General features: G+C 32.6%; 3 protein-coding genes and 1 pseudogene across 3 annotated transcripts; 3 read left to right on the top strand and 1 right to left on the bottom strand.

Annotated features, from left to right (window-relative positions):
* Nucleotides 1–5,248: 5,248 nt before the first annotated feature.
* Nucleotides 5,249–6,279, top strand: LOC110817457 (pectinesterase inhibitor 10). Its single transcript, XM_022046001.2, has one exon. The coding sequence runs from the start codon at nt 5,377–5,379 to the stop codon at nt 5,986–5,988; it is 612 nt and encodes a 203-aa protein (XP_021901693.1). The 5' UTR covers nt 5,249–5,376; the 3' UTR covers nt 5,989–6,279.
* A 469-nt stretch (nt 6,280–6,748) lies between these two features.
* On the bottom strand, nt 6,749–9,098 carry LOC110817463 (Lactate/malate dehydrogenase family protein). Its single transcript, XM_022046005.2, has 2 exons — nt 8,208–9,098; nt 6,749–7,416 (listed from the first exon to the last, which is right to left on the bottom strand). Exons 1-2 carry the CDS (start codon nt 8,814–8,816, stop codon nt 6,973–6,975), a joined length of 1,053 nt encoding a protein of 350 aa, XP_021901697.1. The 5' UTR covers nt 8,817–9,098; the 3' UTR covers nt 6,749–6,972.
* A 659-nt stretch (nt 9,099–9,757) lies between these two features.
* On the top strand, nt 9,758–10,595 carry LOC110817472 (21 kDa protein pseudogene; annotated as a pseudogene).
* Nucleotides 10,596–15,485: 4,890 nt separating this feature from the next.
* Nucleotides 15,486–20,017, top strand: SCO1 (Translation elongation factor EFG/EF2 protein). Its single transcript, XM_022046186.2, has 4 exons — nt 15,486–15,848; nt 17,024–18,438; nt 18,965–19,477; nt 19,629–20,017. Exons 1-4 carry the CDS (start codon nt 15,581–15,583, stop codon nt 19,794–19,796), a joined length of 2,364 nt encoding a protein of 787 aa, XP_021901878.1. The 5' UTR covers nt 15,486–15,580; the 3' UTR covers nt 19,797–20,017.
* Nucleotides 20,018–21,048: the final 1,031 nt, after the last annotated feature.

Here is a 21,048-nt window from a genome sequence, read left to right as displayed (position 1 = left end):
TGGTAAACTTCTATTTTTTGACTTTTTTGGACCAATTGAGGTCCCTTAACGTATTTTCTCATAGGGATGAGTACAAAATCGGTCGAAACTGGCCGAAAAAGGCCAAGTCGAGACAAACCACCATCGCGGACGGGGGTGCCATCGCCGGAGCACGGCGCCGCCGCCATGCTGGAATCTCAAAATTGGCTAAAAAGAGTTTCTAATACCAATTTTGAGTTTTTTAGGATATTTCTAAGTACTTGGAGCGTGTTTTAATCTCCAAAGAAAAATTCAGGGAACTTGGGGACCACCAGTAGATGCAGTTGAAAGTTTAGTGTTTCGAACATCGATTCGAGTAAGAATCCCCCACCATATTCCTTATTATGGAATTGAAGTTTAATTATAAATAATGTGGTATTTTGTACAATTTAAAAAATCTCGATAATAAATCACAGGTTACTGATGGAGCCGGAATTGATTATTTATCACTATTTATCTTGTTTTAATTGATTGATTGATTTTATAGTTTTAAATATACGACAATACACTAGAGTTTGTAAAATGATTCAGTTGTGGTTTCTTGATGCATGTATTACTGGTTTTGTGTGATTTACAGTTAAATTATAAAACTGTAAATTAAATGTAAACGGAGAATTGTTTAGTTAAGTGAATGAATGAATGGTAACCTTACTGGATATATTAGGAGATGGTGGACGGATCGGGTACATAGGGAACCCTACCGTGAATGTTACCTTATACCGGACGGAATATCAAGAATTGGTATTTTGATGCTCATACCGGACGGGACATGGGGACGGTCTGTTTCACCCTCATACCAGAAGGGGTATTGAAGGATGGTATTTTTAGCGTTCATACTGAACGGAGTATGAGGACAGTTGATTAGTTGACAATATTGAATAAGGGTTCACGCGTAGTGGAAACATCCCTATGGACCCCCATGGATACCAGTAGATAGGTTAGAAGGAAAAGTTGTTATTTTGATTAACTGAATATGAGATTATGATATTGTTGTGTTATTGCCTCTATAGGTCCGTTTTGGAAATTTCGCTATGGTAAGTGTATAATAAATGATTTTATTTATGGTAAATAAATTTACTTAAATTAAGAGTTCCATTAGTTATTTTCATGATTTTTACCAACCTTCATTTCTCTATTGGTGAGTAGTGTGACATTCTTACTGGGTTAGTGTAGCTCACTCTTTTATTAACCATTTCAGATCAAGAGGACCAATATCCAAATCCCGATTTACAAGAGGGTTGCGAATATGACGTTCAATTGTTTACTTTCTATTTAATTCTTTGATTTTTCGTTATTCTTTTAGAATGGTCATTCCTGTAGCTTTATTGTGTATTTTGAACTATTGTGTAAGAAATGTAAACTCTAATACTATTATTTCGTTTCCACATTCAAATTTATAATTTATTTCATTTCTAGTTCCGGACTGTTACAATTTAACCTAACCACATAATTACAATATAAAATATAGTTCAAACTATGAATAATTACCTTTTAAATATGATAATTATTGCTTAACTTTCCTCTAATAAATATCATTTAGAATATTTTATAGAAAAATATTATAACTTATATTGCTATATAATTTCTCAACAATTAAAGTACCTCATATTTCATATTTAGAATCTAAAATATAATCTAAATTGTAAATAAGTTATCTTTTAAATAGAATAGTTGTCACTCAATTTTTTTTCTGATAAATATCGTTTAGAATACTTCATAACTTACATTGATATATAGTTTCTCAACAATTAAAGTACCTTAGATTTAAACATATTTTGTTATTATTCGATTTTCATATTTTAATTATTTTGTATGCAAAAAAAACTAATTATAATTTACATATTTGATGCATAATGTATTTTTAACTACTCAATTATGAATTTGTATTAGACATAGAATTGACTTAGAAACAAAAGTCTCACATCAATTGTGAGACTTGGTTCTTTAATACCTGGTCAAGTTAATGGGAGATATTTTGAATCTCAAGTACTAATTCTATCTCAAATAACATTAGAATTTTGGAACTTACTAAGATTGATGTTTCAAAAATAAAGATATAAGGAAAAAAAACTTATAATTTATCATCAGAAATAAAGTATCTTGTAATTAAAAAATACGAAAGAGGTCACTGAAATTTACTAGAAGGCAAGCACAACAACAAAAGTAAGTTTAGATCACGGTACAAAAATGCTAAATATCATCATTGAATAAAAATGAGTCACTAAGAAAAGCTATTATTAGTAGAAAATAAAGAATAAATGTAAGATTGACAAAACATGAGAAAATGATCAAAAGAGTAATAACCAAGTTACTACAACCACTGACGATGATTTCACAATTGTTCATAAATAAAAAATCATTGTGAATTTTACTTATAACGAGATAACTAGATGGCTGTTAGATACTATTGTTTTACATCATGTACACTATTGTTTTGCATCATGTACTCTTCAAAAGGAATACCACCAACACAGTAGTTTACTAATTAAAATTTTTATACTTTACTTGAAGCTTACAAGTTTGACTCTTATTGAATATGTAAAGCTTGTCATGTTTTTTTTTTTTTTTTTTTTGTGTAATGGGCTAGGGCGACCAACATTATTATGTTTCATTCAATAATACTAATTATTTAAGTTATTAATGTATTTATGGGGTTAGGATGATCAAGTTTGAGTTATTCTCAATAAACCATGTTATATCAAGAAAAAAAAAATCTAATCTAATTTTTCTATCTTTTTTTTTTTTTTATAATATGTATATGTATATATATATATATTTGGATATAGAATAAAGTAAATTTGATATTTAAAGATGTTAAACATCATATAAAAATATTTTAAAATCGATTTTAGTATTCAAACTTGATAAAAATGGATTCTCTTGGAGTCTCTTTGATTTCGGCTGGAAGGAAGAAAGACTTTTTAGTTTATAAAAAAACACAAGTTTCAATCTTAAACTCATGATGAATGTTTTAGAAAAACAAAATTTAAAGGGGTTATAAGATAGAAGAGACTTACTTAAATGAGTTTTTTTTTTTTTAAAAAAAAATAAAAATAAAAAAATAAACTGATGAACTAAGTATCTAGATATCAAAGGGATCCCAATAAACTCCAATGATTGGTATGGGATTGTGGAAAGGCTGCAATTATGGAAGCAAGCAGTGTGAAATTAATACATACTGAAGAAAAGGAAAAAAGTTATGGAGGGTTAAAACAAGTGTATATATGGAAACGTACTTCAAATTTTTGGGTGGAAGAGGAAACACGAAAATAGAAATTAAACTGCCAAGAAAAGTAAAGTGAAATGGACACCGGCCATCAAGCCCATTTTGGCGCTTATCAAGTACCTCCTGGTGGTGGGTTCACTTACACATATACACATATACATACACACACACACACACATATATATATATATATAAGAATATAAACTGGTACTTCAACTTTTATCCATTGCAAGTGGAAACATATCCAACATCACGTTAACAGGCTGCGATCAAATTAAAATGAAAACACGTCAGAAGAAGGTAATATGGGGCCTCTTCCTCATCTACATCTTCTTTGAATGCTTTCCCACTTGGCTGTAGATGAACATTCCAAATATATACTTACACACACATATTCTCCCCCTTGTTTCAACTGTTGCAATTATATAATTAGCTAAATCCCCATCCTCCATATTTTAGTTGACTAAAATCTAGGCTTAATAAGTAACAGTTGAGAAATTAATAGGCGTGACTCAATTAAATTAATTATATGCATCATTTTCTGTCTGGTTAATTGCTTATTAATTAATTAATACAATCAGATTTGGACATATGTATTGTTTGTCCCTCCCATATACATACACATGATGTGCTTATTTCATCATTTTTTCCACGCTTTGTACCCTACTGAAATTTCCAAGGCCAAAATTCTTGCATCTATAGATTTTTTATTTCAAAAAAAATCTTCTTATCCCAAATTTATATTAAGATCTTTTTATATTGATTTATATAATTATTTTTAGAATTTAACCGAATATATACGTATAAAAGAATAATTGGATATCGGGACTAATACTCCGAGAGGTAAAAAAACTTTAAAACTTTTTTTGAAATGCTTATTAATAGATTGTTAATAATGGAAAAGGATAAAAATGCATTACCCATTAATTTAATTTTTAAAGTATGCTCTTAGAAAATTTCATATAATATAAATTATTTAATACTAAACACTAATTATTATCTTTAATCCGAGTCTGTAATAATACACAATTCTACCAAAATTCAAACAGGAAAATTCCTTCTCTGCAAGAACAGAAAAAACCAAACTAGTATTCCAAATCCTAATTAGTGCTTCAACTATCATCCCCCCAGTATTAAAAGTCAAATGATGAAGTGGTAATCATTTTAGCAAATGGGTTTGAGTGCATGAAAATGAATTTACATTAAGGTGGTAACTATCATTATCTATAATTGATTTACTCGTAAAAGGGTTGGCAAAAAGAATAATCATTATCATACCAAGTAAAATAATCATTAAGTTATATAAACTCAAATAAGTAATCCCCAAACATTGAAAAAAAATTCATCAAGTAAAAAATAAATGTGCATTTTTTTTTTCTGTATATTTTTAAATTTCTAATCTTTACTTTTATAAAAATAAAAAAAATATTACTTAATTCAAATTTTACTAAGATCAATTAATATGGTTAAAATATTTGTATTATATTATAACATACTTATCAGTTGTATATTTTTAATATATTGGCAGAGATTGATTTTCAGATAATTTTATTTCTACTCAATTCACCTGCAATTTCATTTTAAAAAATTTGATTACTAGATGATAAATTTTATATTTCATCTCAATTATATCATATGTTTTTAATGTTTTATATTCTTAAGAGTTGTAATTTAGTAACCCATATATTAACAAAAAAGATCTTTATAACCTAAATATTACATTTATATATTTAAAATTGTCGGATTTTATGTTCCTTTCTTTTTTTTTTTTTTTTTAACAATAGAAATTTCTAAATTTTCACTTAAAAAAAAGTAAAATAAAAAGAAAAACTATGAAATAATTCAAAGAGTACCCAATTATCTTTGTCCTCATGTATGCCCCTTGCGAGACTAAGTGCTAAAACTTTTGTTGAAGTGAAAAAAATGTGATATAATTAATATTTATCAAAGGGTACTTTCCTCTTTGATGATATAAAAATAAAATTCCTAAAAATCAGGCATCGCAACCACAAAACAAGATTACTTATTGATCTATAAATTACTTGTACACTTATCTTCTTCAATTCATTCTTTATATATAAAAACTTCCCTCCCCCCTCTTCCCACCACCACCACCACCACCACCACCAAAGATGAAAGTCTTTGTTGTGCTCTTCCTCCTCCTCCTCCTCCTCCAATTCTCAACCCTGCACGTACTCTCGTGCTCGCCTACCACAAAATTTCATAGCAAAAGTATCGATTACATAAAAAAATCATGTGCTGCAACTATCTATAGAAGGCTTTGCTACAGGTCCCTCTCAATCTACGCTTCAAAAATTGATGCCAACCCCAAATTATTAGTCCGTACCGCTCTCAATGTTACTCTTAAAGCAACCAAATCTACATCAAGATTGATGAAGAAGCTGTCAAGAATCCATGGGTTGAAGCCCAGAGTAGCTGCTGCCATGGCGGATTGTTTGGAAGAGATGGCCGATTCTGTTTTTGAGATTCGAAATTCATTGGCAGAAATCGATCATATCATCAGAGACGACCCAGATTTCGCGCTTGCGATTAGCGATATTCAAACCTGGGTGAGCGCTGCCTTGACTGATGAGGATACTTGCATGGATGGTTTTGAAGGGAAGGCCATGAATGGATATGTTAAGACCAGGGTTCGAAGACATATTATTAAGGTTGCTCATTATACAAGTAATGCTTTGGCTCTCATCAACAGATTTGCCTCCACGCAGGAAAACCCATCTTGATTTTCTGTTTGATTCTTGAGAAAACAAAATCTTGGTGCGGATTGTCTTGTGTAAGAATCCAGTATTTCTTTCCTCTCTCCCACTAGAAGCCTAATTATATAGACTGTCATAGTTACTTGTTTGATTTGCTTTACAATAGAATATGGGGCAATCTAAATTGCTAGGATACGGTAAAATGGTTGCTGAATTATGTGAATTTTGAGTAGCTGCAAATCTTCTGAATATAAATTAATGTAAATTAGGTGAGGTGTTAATTAGAAATATTTATATATTATCATTTAATCTTGTTTATATTTGGAGAGTCATTATTTATTTTGGCAGATTAAGTTTTTTTTTTTTTTTTATTACCATGTAAAAAAATTAACCTAAACTCAATTATTTGACAGGTAAAGGTAAAAAATTTCTGGTTTTATTTCATTTTCCCTAAATGTTGGATTTGCATAAAATGAAACTTTCTTATTTTTAAAGCGAAAAAAGACTGCGGATTAGTTAGAATTGTTTAACTCATTGAAATACATTCATCTAAAAAAATTTAACAATCATAAAATATTTATAATCTGCAGATATAAAATTTAATTTAATCTCTACCTCATTAATTAATTAAGTTCTAAACACTATTATGATCTAATTACTACTGATTTATACAAGTGAAGAACATTCGAATTCTAACCCATACTTTTTAACCCCAAAAAAAATCTGATCAAAATTCTTAATTGCATGCCATGAATCCACTACATCCATAGAATGTAACATCTTAATCTTCAGATCATGAAATTTCGATAATGTTCTTATTGAGGAATGAAAACGGAAAAGAACATTAAATGACAGTCACATCAAACCATAAAATAGGTGATGGGACTTGTAAAGACAAGTTCAAATCACACAATACTATATATGTATTTTACTGCTAGAGTTTACTGGTAGCTGGGGGGGAAAAGTTAACCGTAAAAAAGATCCAAAATTTGCAGTCTTAATTAGGTTTTCTTAGAGACCTAATTGGGACTGGAGTTCAAAGAGAGTATGAGCAGAGTGCTGGAGCCTCTGTGTCTCTTCCTCGTTCAAATGAACATTGGTGACTCCAACGACACCGCCCCTACCAAGCTGAGCGGGGAGACTCAAGAACACATCGCCATCTTCGATGCCATAAAAGCCCTTTGCGAGAACAGAAACGGGGTGGATCTTTCTCTGATCGCGAAGTAGGGTTCTAGCCAAGCTGGCGACGGAATAACCAATGGCCCAAGATGTGTAACCTTTCAGATTTATGACCTCATATGCGCTCTCCACGACTGCTTTGTGGATTTTATCCAGCGTCTCTTTCTCGCATGCGATTTGCTGCTTCTCTAGAAAACTCAACACCGACACTCCGCCCACGCTTATGCTGGACCAGAGCGCCACCGAGCTGTCGCCGTGCTCCCCAATTATGTACGCCTGCAAACGTGAAAATACATACATGGAAATAGGCCCAAAAACCATAATAAACCAGACCAACTAGGCCCAAAAACCATGGGCTGAAGTTGCCAATAGGCCAGAAAGCCAGACCCACTAAGATTACCAAGAGACCCACGTCGCTCAAATTCAGTCCAACCCGCCCATAAAGAGGTGAAAATGAGAACTTTTAGATAAATCAATCAGAATTGATATGATATCCAGTTGGTATTATCATAAAATATTTTATTTATTTATTTATTTATTTAAAAAAAAAAAAGGAATTTAATCTGAATCATTTAAAATTAAAAATTAAACCAAGAACATTCTTGTTTTGCAAAAAAGAAAATTATAGTTTGAAAGTAAAAGCTGTTCCAGGATTACAAGATTTAAGAACACGTACGAAACATTTAAAAAAGGTGAACTTATTTAATAATAGATAATGAAAAATGAAAATTCCTTAAAATTCAAATAAGTTAAATAAAACCTTAAAATATAAAAAAAAAAAAAAAAAAAAAAAAAGTTACTACCTTTCCACAAAATGCCTCATTCCCCTACATAAGTGCCGGTGGTAAGAAAAAAAAATAAGTTTAAAATAATTATGAAAAATCTATGTATTGATAAATATAAAATTAAATTTTATGAAACTTCAAATATAAATACTTAATAAAATATAGTGTTGATTAATATATTAACAGATCAGTTAAACTTATTTTTAAACACTAAATAAAGAAATCTTAAGCGTCCTCAAATTTAAATATAAATTAATTCCTTAAAAATACACCAAAAATCACCTGGACATCCTGAGCATTGACGTCAAGATGATCAGCGATCAGAAACCGAAACCGAGACGAATCAAGATTGGTGCCCGACCCGATTACCCGGTTAGAAGGAAATCCAGACAGCTTCCACGCCACGTAAGTCAACACATCCACGGGATTGGAGACGATCAAGAGGATGCAGTCGGGCGAGTATTTGGCCAGAGGGGGTATGATGTTGGAAAAGAGGGCGACGTTTCGCTGAAGCAGGTTGAGCCTTGACTCGCCAGGGATCTGGCGGGCCCCGGCAGTAACGATACAGAGATCGGATCCGACGGTGACGGAGTAGTCGACGGAGGCCAAGATCTTGGTTCGGGGAAGGAAGGCGGCGGCGTGCTGCAGGTCTAGCATCTCGCCTCGCAACTTATCGGGTTTGGCGTCGACGAGTGCAAGCTCGTCGGCCAGGTCCTGGGTAAGGATGGTCTGGGCAATGGCCATGCCGACGTTTCCGACACCAATGACGGAGATCTTGGTGTGGCGCTTGGTTGGGGACGGAGGGGCCGTGTTGAGGATGGGCTTGAAGAAGGCCTGAGTCAGGTCCAGCCCGCCCGGTCCCAGTGACGATGATGATCCGCTCTTCTGCATGGTGTTAAAATCGAATGCTGTAAATTGAAATTGTTTCTATTTGTTGCAGATCGGGAGGAGGAGAGAGAGAGAGAGAGAGAGAGAGAGAGAGAGAGAGGTTGTTATGGATTTGAAATGGAGAGAGTAAAGGCGTTGAGTAAGGAGGAAGAAATAAATAGAAATACGATGGGGTAGTTTTAAGATTTTCAAACTAAGACAAGATTTTCCTTGTGTTGAGAGCTGCCATGATTTTTCTAAATTGAGTATTCAACAAGACAAAATGGCCAAATTTCTGCAAGTCAGATTACGTGATATCTTTGTTAGAGAAATACATATATTTTTTTTTTTGTCCTCAAAAAAGAAGAACATATTCGCTCCCTTTAATGGGAATTTTCAGAGGACAAATAATACCCAAAAAAAAAAAAATTGATGCAAAACTACAATCACTTAATTTGATTACATAACATCAATTAATTATATATTATACCTGAAAATAAAAACTAACTTAATAATTTGAGAGATTTAATTTCAGAAAAATCAATTTATTTATATATAAAAGAAATTGTACATGATGATAAATTAATCCAAAATTAGTAGTGCTCTCAAGCCCTTAAAACCTTAGTTAATCCGATTCATTAACCCACTATTTACTTTCTGAAATTAATGCATGGATAGCTCTCTTAAATATCATAGATGATCTGCTGCGCCTAAGCCTTCCATGTTTTTGTTATTTTCTCATTTTAATTAAATAGGCAAAATTACTCGTGACTCATATCCAAGCTTGACCTTTAAGTAATTATTAAATGGTCCTCAATCACACATATATTATGTAAAATCATTGTTGTCCAAACTAAATTCGTTGTCTTCAAATTGAATTTCTTATAACCCACCTTCATCCTCTCCCTATAAGAACAAAGCACGACTCTCGCCCCTTTACATGAATCCAAAAGATCGAGAGAGAAAAAAAAAAAAAAAAGATATGGGAAATCCATGTCGGGGACATGCAATAATAGCTCTCTCTATCCTTCTCCTTCAAATATCAACACAAATCATCCCATGCACAGCCACCAAAAAACCAGTCTTCCATGGCAGTACCAAGCAGACTCACAGGGAAAACATCAGAACATCATGTAGACGCACAACGTACCCAAGACTCTGCTTAAAGTCCCTCTTTCGGCACGCAACCAAAACCCAAGCAGACCCCAAGCTTCTCGCTCACGCAGCCCTCAACGCCTCCTTAGCGGCCGCCCAGACCACCTCAAGGTTGATGAAAGAGTTGTCCAGGACACACGGCTTCAACCCTAACCAGGCTGCAGCAATTCAAGACTGCGTCGCTGACATCAAGGACTCGGTGAAGGAGCTTCAAAAATCGGTGACGGGAACGGATAGTGACGCCAAGATGAGATCGGGCGCATCCGATTTTCAGGTTCAGTTGAGGGAAATTCAGGCATGGGTGAGAACTGCGTTGGAGGAAGAGGAGCTTTGCATGCATGCATTTCCTGTTAAGGGAATGAAGGGGAAACTCAAGACGGTGGTGCGTGGGCGTATAGTTAAGACTGCTCATTTGACAAGCAATGCCTTGGCTCTTGTCAACCAATATGCCTTGGCAAAACCAAATTAATTAGTCAATAGTAATTTTATAAGATTCCAACCAAATAAAAACTAAGGAAGCCATTGTGTACTTTTAGATATTGGCTTCAATGAAAATCATCAGTAATTCTTTAATTGCATGCAAGGTGTGTGTACGTGCGGTAGTAATTAGTTGCACTTCCCTTAGAAAAAAATGGGGTTTCACGACTATATATGTTAATAATAAGATATTTACATACATAAATATGTATTGTTTGTGTGATATTTCTAAATAAATTTAGTCCTGCCATCATATTTGAAATCCCTGTAATTAAAAGTGGTGGGAAGCTGTATTAATTTCCTGGGGTATCTATGACATTGAGAAGATTCTGACTCAAATCTTTATCTTTCATGTGGAGGGCATTTGTACATACCTCAAGCCTTTGCCATTCCAAATCTCTTCATCTAATTTCCCCTGGTTGCTAGATAGTGTTCAATGATCATGTGCCTTCACTGTACGAATTAATAGCCCTTGATAACAGGTAGTGGGGACGTTAACAAGATTAACATACTTGTTTAATCTACATTCAAACTTTTTGTATACTTTCTTTTTGGATCTGCTAACCAACCTTCCAATAATCTACATTATTAAATTGAAGTCGGTCCGCAACCCAAGACCGTACCATGAGGTGAGGTATTTATATCCATTTCATTTTAATCTATGCCGTCCATTGCGTTTGATCTGGATTGTCCGATCGCGTTTAAATAGGAAGTGAATCTGGACCGTACAATCGCGTTTAAAGAGAAAACGAATCCAGACTGTCCACACGCGTAGGAATAAATTCGGATCGTCCGATCGCTGACAAGCAGATTGCCAGCGTGGCCTCCCGTGTGGCACCGCGTCAGAGTGTTTTGCCACGCGACGCACTCCAGTTCATCGGGGCTGCTGGCTAGGTGTCCTACGTGGTAAAATTTTTTTAAATTATGTTTTAACCTCTAATTTTTTATTTTTCTTTCAAAAATATCAAAAATACTTCCAGAACCCAAATTTTCACCTATTTTTTCTAAAATTATTTTCAATTTCATCATCCACCTATTTTTCTTCATTTTTACATTAAATAAAAATTTAAAAATTAAATTTATACATTAATTTTAAATATATTAAAATTAATTTCGAGTATTATAGTGTATATATATAAAAATATACAATAGATGAGATAAGAATTGATAAGAACAAAATTGATAAGAACAGAGCTGATAAGAATAAATACATGAACAAAAAAAAAATATATATATATATATAATATATTGTGTGTGATTGTGTATACGTATTAAAGTATAAACGTGCGTGTATATATCGGTAGAGATTGTGTGTGTGTAAATATAAATACATATTTTGTGTGAGACATGTAGTGAGGGTACATATCTGTATTGTAATATATATATATGTGTATTAATATGTGTGTATATATGTTATACATGTGAAATATATAATCAGTGTGTGTACATTTGAAATTTGGGTATACTGCATTTGTTGTGTGATCTGATACAAATATACGACGCACTGTACTTATTGTGTAATCTAGTACAGTTGCGCGAAAAATATGAGTATCATTTACTTATTGTGTGATATAGTACAGGATGATTCAGAAAGTGGTTTGAAATGTATGTCTCTAATATATGTGATGATACTTTATATTTTGTGTGTGTGTTTGTATTTTATTATGCGTAAAAATTAAGATCTTAGATATGAAATGAGTGAATTGAAAATAAAATATATTTAAAAAGAGTATAGAGTATAAAAACCTTAGATAAGAGATCTATTTTGCATCTCCTTGATAACAATATAAACAGTATCGCACGATGAAACCTTATATGTGATATTTCGAGTATAAACGTAATTTGAAAGGAGAACAAAAATTAGGTTAGAATAGTGAAGATTAGAATATGTTTCGTATAATGATTTGTTTTATTGTGTATTTTAATTAAGATATTTTGTTGACATTTTCTTGATTATAAATATTATTATATTTTATATATTACGTGAATGTATGTACGTAAATTTTTATTATAGAATCTTTTTTCTTACTGAGCTCATGAAGCTCACCCCAATTTACCCCTATTCAGGTCATAAGAGATGAGAAACAAGTTAAGATCAATAGAAGATTGTGAAGAAAACTTTGTTAGTTTCTATTTAAAATTTTTAAATTAATTTAAATACTTTGATTATTTGTAAACAAATAAATATTTTATCACAAGAGATATGTATTAAATTTTAGTTCCACTGCATGTTTAATATTTATCTATTTCAATAATTGAAAATATTATGTTAACGTCCATATCTACTGACATTGAGGTTCGGACTGTTACAATAATAAGTTTTTATTCTTCATATACAACGACTGCCTAATATGTTTTATTAGCTTCATAACCAAGAGAACAAATTAAAAAGTTTTTTTCTATAGGCCTAAAGGATACCTCTTCGCTTGTTATTTAAATACTTTTTAAGACTTGTTGTATAGGCTTAAAGAAATAGTTCTACGGGATAAAATCTTATCTACCATAGATAATTCGTATATAACATAATTTTTTAGATCTTTTGCTATAAGAAGTGGTTCATTTGTGCTATAAACTTTTGTTTTCTTTGCTAAATAATTCAGGTTATTCATTTAGAATAAGTGTAGCTTGCATATGTGGAGTTTGCATTTTTATAAAAGATGTTGTTGTTGTTGTCTAATATCAAAGTGCCTCGTTTTATTCTTGCTTTTTAAGGATTGAACCTTTTTTATTTTACAAGTAAATTTCGATCTTTTACATATATGTTGAAATAAGGAGAATCTAAGATACATATATATATATATAAAACTTAAAGTGGTTAGAATGATAACTAAACAAATGTGAAAGACCATCTAAAACAGAACTTATTAGAGGATAATAAGGTTTCAGATAGAGTTCATCTTTACGTAAACTGAAAATTTTAAATTTTTATATGAAAATTGAACTAATATATATCTTCGCATATTTTATATTTTATGTATATTTTAATTCAAATTTATTATTTAGAAATAAAATAAAATAATTAAATATATAACAGTTTTAATTATAAAAGAAAAATTAATAATAATGTAAAATTGACACAATTCAAATCAATTTTTAGTTCATAATAAATTATAAATTCTCTTGTTAACTCATTACCAAGAAAAATAATAAAAATTAAAAATAATTTTGATGACTGATATCTATGCTTACGTGTAAAAGCCGCAAGGCTCAAAGCCTTGGAAGCGTCGTGGGACCCACTGTGAACTCGTGAGGTGTATGAACTTATGATACGTGGCGGCTCCATAGCCGCTGTTGTTTTATATCCGACTTTATCATTTATAATTTTTTTATTTCTCCAACACTTGAGTTCTGGGAATATCCAAAATCACATAATTGCCATTTCCAAGTTTCTATTTCATCAAATTAATATGTACTAGTTAAGTTACTACGAAATTTACATTTTCTAAGAATATTATAAACTAGCTCATAATTATTGATTCATATAAAAAATTAATCACATAATAACTTATTGTAATTATCTTAATTAAAAAAATTTAATAGTGATAAAATATTTTTTTATTATAATTTATTAGGATAGAGTCAAACTTAATCTCATTTACACATCTAAATTATTAATTTTTTCATTAATTAAAATGTACTTGTTTATTAAAATATATATATATGTACATATTGATTAGTAAATTGAATAAATAATATATGATCTGCAGTCACTTTTTTTCTAAAGTAGTAACATGGACAAATTGTCACACCCTTCACGCATTTTGTTAACAATTTTTCATATTGAATTCGAAAACATTAATTCAATATTTTTATTAGAAGAATAAGTATTGGATTTTAATTCAATATATTTTAAAAGGGGAGAGTGGTAAAAATATTATTGGAATATGTGAGCGTCAATATTTAAGTACTTCATAAATTATCATTTTCGGTTGAAAAATCGTGTAAAGCGACGCAAACCACTCTTTCGTTGTCGATGTTCCAACAATCAAATATAAACATATTCATTGAGTGAATATAGGTCTCGTTATGGTTACTTCTTTATAGATATAAAATTTTTAATAACAATAGTGCAAAAATAGTTTTATTAATTTAATTATACCAAAATAAAATTATATAAAATGAGTTATATTTTTTTCGGTTATTTTTTATGGTGCCTTAATGAAAGTAAATATTGAGTATGATTTAAATTTTTATAAAATTGTATAAATAGTTAATTAAAAATTTATTATTTTCATTGCAAGAGAAATAATATCATATTATTATATATTTATATTTCGGAATAACTATAGAAACCTACGATAATTCTTTCATAAGTAGAATGAGTGTTTTTTTTTAACATAATTAATCTAAATGTCCTTGAATAATACTAAATAGCTATTAAGGTTTTGACAATATTTATATACTAAATTTTTATTTATTAAAAATATTTATTTATTTCAATAAGTTCTTGATTTGAAATTTAAATCATTTGGATTGCAAATAAAGTTGATTTTATTTTATTTTTTGAATTTTTAGTTCAATGATAAATTTTACTAAACTTGAATAAGATTAAGTTTTTACGATATTTTTAAATTGTTAACAAATTTATTTAATTTTAAAATATGATTAATTTTTTAATAAAGATTTTCTATTAAAGAAACAATTTAAAATTTGTTGTTTCTTGATTATTAAATACTAGGGATGATTTTAAATAGAGAATTCTAATTTAGGAAGAGCATTTGGATGTTTCGAAATCTCCGAATTTGTTATAGATTTGGAGGAACAAAGAAGATGTTCACTCTTGTCTTTTGTAATTATATGTTGTAACTTTGTGTATTTACACATGTTAGAAGTATATTTTTGTTTTAACTATGACTCAAAATATTTTAAATCTTACTCATTTCATTGTAAAACTATTTTCGAAAATAAAAGCCAAAATCAAAACCCTGGCCAAAGGGGGGGTTTAGTAATTATTGGTGATAGAGAAGGATGAAAATGTAAAAGTGCTAAGATGACACAAAATCATCTGCGGTTCTGAAAAATAATAGAAATCCTCATGAACGCCTCTAATTAAAGAGGGAATTGCTTATTGTTATCCCCAACAATATACAACCACAAACCCAGTGAACGAAGGGGCCAAACAGAGAAACAGAGAAGCAGAGACCCAAGGGATAAAAATGGCCGCAGACACACTCAGATTAACGGGTTCTGCTTCCACAGTCAGCAATCTAAATGGGTCTCATCGAAAGCCTCTGCTTTTCCCTGCTCGCTTTCTGGTTCTTCGCCCTCGGGCTTCTTCTTCTTCTTCTTCCTCTCCGATTTCCTCTTCGTTTTCTCAGTTCTTGGGAAGCGTCCGTATGGGCTTCAGTTCTTCCAAACTCTCCACTTCACGCCGCCAAAAAAACATGAGAAAACAATTCTCTGTTTCTGCAATGGCCGCTGATGGTCTCTTTCTTTACTTGTTGTTCTCTTTATTCACATATTTATTTCATTTTCAATTCATTTATATACATTAGCGAGCTGTTTGGATTGTTGAATTTGAATTGAATAGTAGTCAATTATTAGAATACTTGTTTCTGGGTTGTGTTTAGATTGGTTTTACCGATATTATCAACTGTCTTTTTGAGTGAAAAGTGAAAATTCATTCATTTATTGTTGGAATTTCTGAATTCTGATGATGGTAGTTTATCAAGTCTTGAGCAAGATTTAGTTTTAATTTTGTGAAGCTGGCTTGAATGTTTCTATTATTGCTGTTATGCCCCTTATGAGTAGTGATTTTCTGTCCTGTATCCACATTTCTTGATGGTGGCTTTGTGAAATTTGCCAAAAGACTTCAATTTCCCTTGATATTAGGAAAGTTTAAAACTTTGTTTTTCCTTGTATCATATGTATGATCTAATACACTGCAAAAGAAAATATCTTCATTATAGTATAAAGAGAAAAGTTTCTTTCTTGCTTGTATATGCCCTACAGATAGTAATACAATGAAATTTGATTGTGTATTGGTGGGGTAAGTTAGATTTTCGAGCTTTTGAGCTCTGACCTGTTTGTTCTCTATGTAACTTGCGACGGCATTTTTTTTCTCCAGATATGAACCTGAGACCAACATAATATTTTGCTCTATGGATTATTATTTGATAGTTCAAAAGCTACTTAAGTAGCATTTTTCATGTACTTCTCTTCCAACATATGGATCCTATTTTCCTACTTGCACATGTGTAAGTCAAAATTGTACGTGAATCTGGTTCTGTAATTGAGGACTCTCCACATTCATAGCTGTTTAGGTTGCTGCTATTAGTTTTGAAGAAATGTATGCAAATCCTAGAGTAGCTGTTGTCGTTGACAAAAACGTAACAGCTTTTGGTTAAAAGATTATTGTCCTTCTATGGGAGCTGTAGTAGCTTTTTATTGATAATTTGATAGAAACAGATTCTTTCTTATTGCAGCTGTAGGAGTCAACATTCTGAAATGTCTATATCCTCTCGAAACATATTCAGACAATTTAGAGAAATAATCTAGATTTTATGGGGTTAACTAATTGATATTTGTGTTCAAGATACTTGAATTTTCGCTGGTCCCTGGGCAAGCTAAGATGACTGTCTCGTTTTTCTTCTGTACAGAATCAAAGCGTGTAGTACCGTTGAAAGATTATCGCAATATTGGAATTATGGCCCACATAGATGCAGGAAAGACTACAACAACCGAAAGAGTTCTATACTATACAGGAAGAAACTACAAAATCGGAGAGGTGCATGAGGGAACAGCTACAATGGATTGGATGGAACAAGAGCAGGAAAGAGGGATCACCATTACTTCAGCTGCAACTACTACGTATTGGAATAAACACCGGATTAATATCATTGACACTCCAGGCCATGTCGACTTCACACTGGAGGTGGAACGAGCTCTTAGGGTTTTAGATGGTGCTATATGCTTGTTTGACAGTGTTGCTGGTGTGGAACCACAATCTGAAACTGTATGGAGACAAGCTGACAAATATGGCGTACCCAGAATTTGCTTTGTCAATAAGATGGATCGTTTGGGAGCCAATTTTTTTCGAACTAGGGACATGATAGTGACAAACTTGGGTGCTAAACCACTCGTAATTCAGTTGCCGATTGGTTCTGAAGATAATTTTCAAGGGGTTGTTGATCTTGTGAGCATGAAAGCAGTGGTTTGGTCAGGAGAAGAATTGGGTGCAAAGTTTGCTTATGAGGATATTCCAGCTGATCTTCAGGAGCTGGCTCAGGAATATCGCTCACAGATGATAGAAACCATAGTTGAGTTAGATGATCAAGCTATGGAGAGCTATTTAGAAGGAGAAGAGCCAGATGAGGAAACGATTAAGAAACTAATTAGGAAAGGAACCATTTCGAGTAGTTTTGTGCCAGTACTATGTGGCTCAGCGTTCAAAAACAAGGGAGTTCAACCATTACTTGATGCTGTTGTGGATTATCTGCCTTCACCACTTGACTTGCCATCAATGAAAGGAACTGATCCTGAGAATCCTGAAGTAACAATTGAAAGGGAAGCAAACGATGATGAACCATTTGCTGGACTAGCTTTCAAGATCATGAGCGACTCATTTGTGGGATCCCTCACATTTGTGAGAGTGTATGCAGGAAAGCTTATTGCAGGATCTTATGTACTGAATGCTAATAAAGGAAAGAAAGAGAGAATAGGTAGACTTCTGGAAATGCATGCGAACAGTAGAGAAGATGTTAAGGTAGCTTTAACAGGTGATATCATTGCTCTTGCGGGTCTAAAAGACACTATTACAGGTGAAACACTCTGTGATCCTGACAATCCTATTTTGCTTGAAAGGATGGACTTTCCTGATCCTGTTATTAAGGTTGCAATCGAACCTAAGACCAAAGCAGATGTCGACAAGATGGCTGCTGGTTTGATCAAGCTTGCACAAGAAGATCCTTCTTTCCACTTCTCACGGGATGAAGAGATTAATCAAACTGTGATTGAAGGAATGGGAGAATTGCATCTTGAGATTATTGTTGACAGACTCAAGAGAGAGTTTAAGGTTTGTGTTACTTCTTTTTGTTTCTGATTGTTTAGATATATTAGCGTTATATTGGTAATGCTCATTGTTAACTACATCTGCTTGCTTAATGTAGGCCTTTTTCATTTTTTTCCGGTTGCTAGCGTGATAATTTGTCACTTAATGTTGGAGAGTGTATATAAGCATTTACAATTATTTTAGCAACTCATGAAAAAGAGAGATTTATAATTCTGTTTGTTTTTTGTGAAGTTACTTTATTTCAAGAATACATGTTCTCACTTACAGATTCAAGCATTTGTAAATGGACACGAATTGAATGTTACCTGAGGAATGACAATCAATTCTTACTCTGATCAAAAGACAACCAATTTGTACAATTTTGTCAATGAGAAGGAATCTATTTGGAGAATTCCTGTGGATATGTAGAATCAAAACCTGTTTTCATTTTTTCTCTCCTTTATGTATTTGGTTATCCTTACATTTTCGATTGAGAATGGATTTATGTCATATTTCTCTCATTATAACTTGAATTGCTGGGTCCATGTAGGTAGAAGCCAATGTTGGTGCACCCCAAGTAAATTACCGTGAAAGTATTTCTAAGGTCTCTGAAGTGAAGTACGTCCACAAGAAACAGTCAGGTGGACAAGGACAGTTCGCTGATATAACTGTTCGCTTTGAGCCTTTGGATGCTGGTAACGGGTATGAGTTCAAAAGTGAAATAAAAGGAGGTGCAGTGCCAAAAGAATACATTCCTGGGGTGATGAAAGGATTGGAGGAGTGTATGAGTAACGGTGTACTGGCTGGTTTTCCTGTTGTCGACGTACGTGCAGTTCTTGTAGATGGTTCATACCACGATGTTGATTCTAGTGTTTTGGCATTTCAACTGGCGGCAAGGGGAGCTTTCAGGGAGGGAATGAAGAAAGCTGGACCCAAGATGCTAGAACCAATCATGAAGGTTGAGGTTGTGACACCTGAAGAACACTTGGGAGATGTAATTGGTGACCTTAACTCAAGGAGAGGTCAGATCAACAGCTTTGGAGATAAACCTGGTGGCCTCAAGGTATGTTATATATTCCCTTGTTCACTTTTGTTTGAATTTTGATAATGATTATGCAACGATAACTTAAAAGAACAGCATGCGTTGTACTAGTTGTCTGCTGGTTGTATTTGTTGCCTCTTGTTTGTAGTGCTCATGTTGGCAAGTATTGCAGGTGGTTGATTCCCTAGTTCCGTTGGCAGAAATGTTTCAGTATGTTAGCACTCTTCGGGGAATGACGAAAGGGCGAGCATCGTACACGATGCAATTGGCAAAGTTTGATGTCGTCCCTCAACACATCCAGAATCAGCTGGCATCAAAAGAGCAAGAAGTTGCTGCTTAATTTAGTTGCCTGGATTCCTGCAACAGGGAGTATCATAGTTTTGTTTTTAATTAATGTTTTAAGATGGATGAATTCTTTGCCACTGTACCAATTTTACACATGACTGCAATTAGCCTATGAAAATAGGGTTATGTAAGTTGAGGAGATTTGGGAGTTCCGGTACCAAAAGATCACGTCCCAAACTTTAAAGAGGAAAATGGAATTATTTTTCTTTTCTACAATTGAAAATTTATACATATATATGTACATCACAGTTTCACGCAGGTAATATTCACTAACCATGATTAGACAGCAGTTTAATTTGAAAGACATTAAAAGAAGCCTTCAACCGGGAAATAATCTGGAACTGCTTCTTATCAGTTTCACTGTAAGTCATTCTTCTGCAACACCTCCCCATACCCAGGTGCCTGGTTTAATGCATTGAAACTCTCCATCTCAATCAACATTGGTCCTCCTTCAGACCCTGCAAACTGCCTTTTACATTAAGGAAAGTTGAACAATTTCTTCTCAAATGTCAGGACATACAATGATAATGTTGTTGAGAAACAGAGAGGAAAAATCCAAGATTGCAGAGGGCTACACCAAATTACATTGTCTTCTTTACAGATATCTATCCACGTCAAGCGGCATTGATTCAAGAAAGATAGCAGATGGTAATGGGAGAAAAAAGGAGTAGCCTTAATTCAATACCAAACCTTGATTTAATTAACGGCCATTTCTTCATAACCACCTATATTAATACCTTGTAATAGTAATAGGAGATTATCTATCTAACTTCTAACCATCTCCTTTATATCGTATTCAAAAGTTCCTCTTTAGAAGTAAATTATAATTTTTTGAAAGTTCAATTTAAAAAAAGATAAAAAGTAGAGTAAATTATGTAAAGGTAAGCTTCAATGAGACCTTATGTAAAATTCGATTTCCAAATTGGCCATCTCATCATTTCCTTTCTTTGATTTCCACTTTCATCAATACAAATGTTATTGAACCTGAAGTCTAACAAAAACCACAGCTTCAGATGTCATCTTATGATCAAGGAAACTTGTTTTCCCCCAGCCATGGAAATATAAGAATCGTGCATTAGATTTTATAACAATCTCAAACTCAGTGATTCATAAAAATGTATTTAGTCTGTCTTCTAAATATTACCTCCTTTTAAAGTAACATATATTATAAATATGTTTTTTTTTTAATTGAAAGGACTCTGTCCTCGGTACTAGAATTTCCCCTACTCAATTCTCCGCTCCTTAAA

The sequence above is a fragment of the Carica papaya genome, chromosome 4 (genome assembly GCF_054855325.1).
Source record: "Carica papaya isolate Zhongbai chromosome 4, ASM5485532v1, whole genome shotgun sequence".
Lineage (NCBI taxonomy): Eukaryota > Viridiplantae > Streptophyta > Magnoliopsida > Brassicales > Caricaceae > Carica > Carica papaya.
Note: the sequence above shows the minus strand (reverse complement) of the source record. Positions and strands in the feature narration are given on the sequence as shown.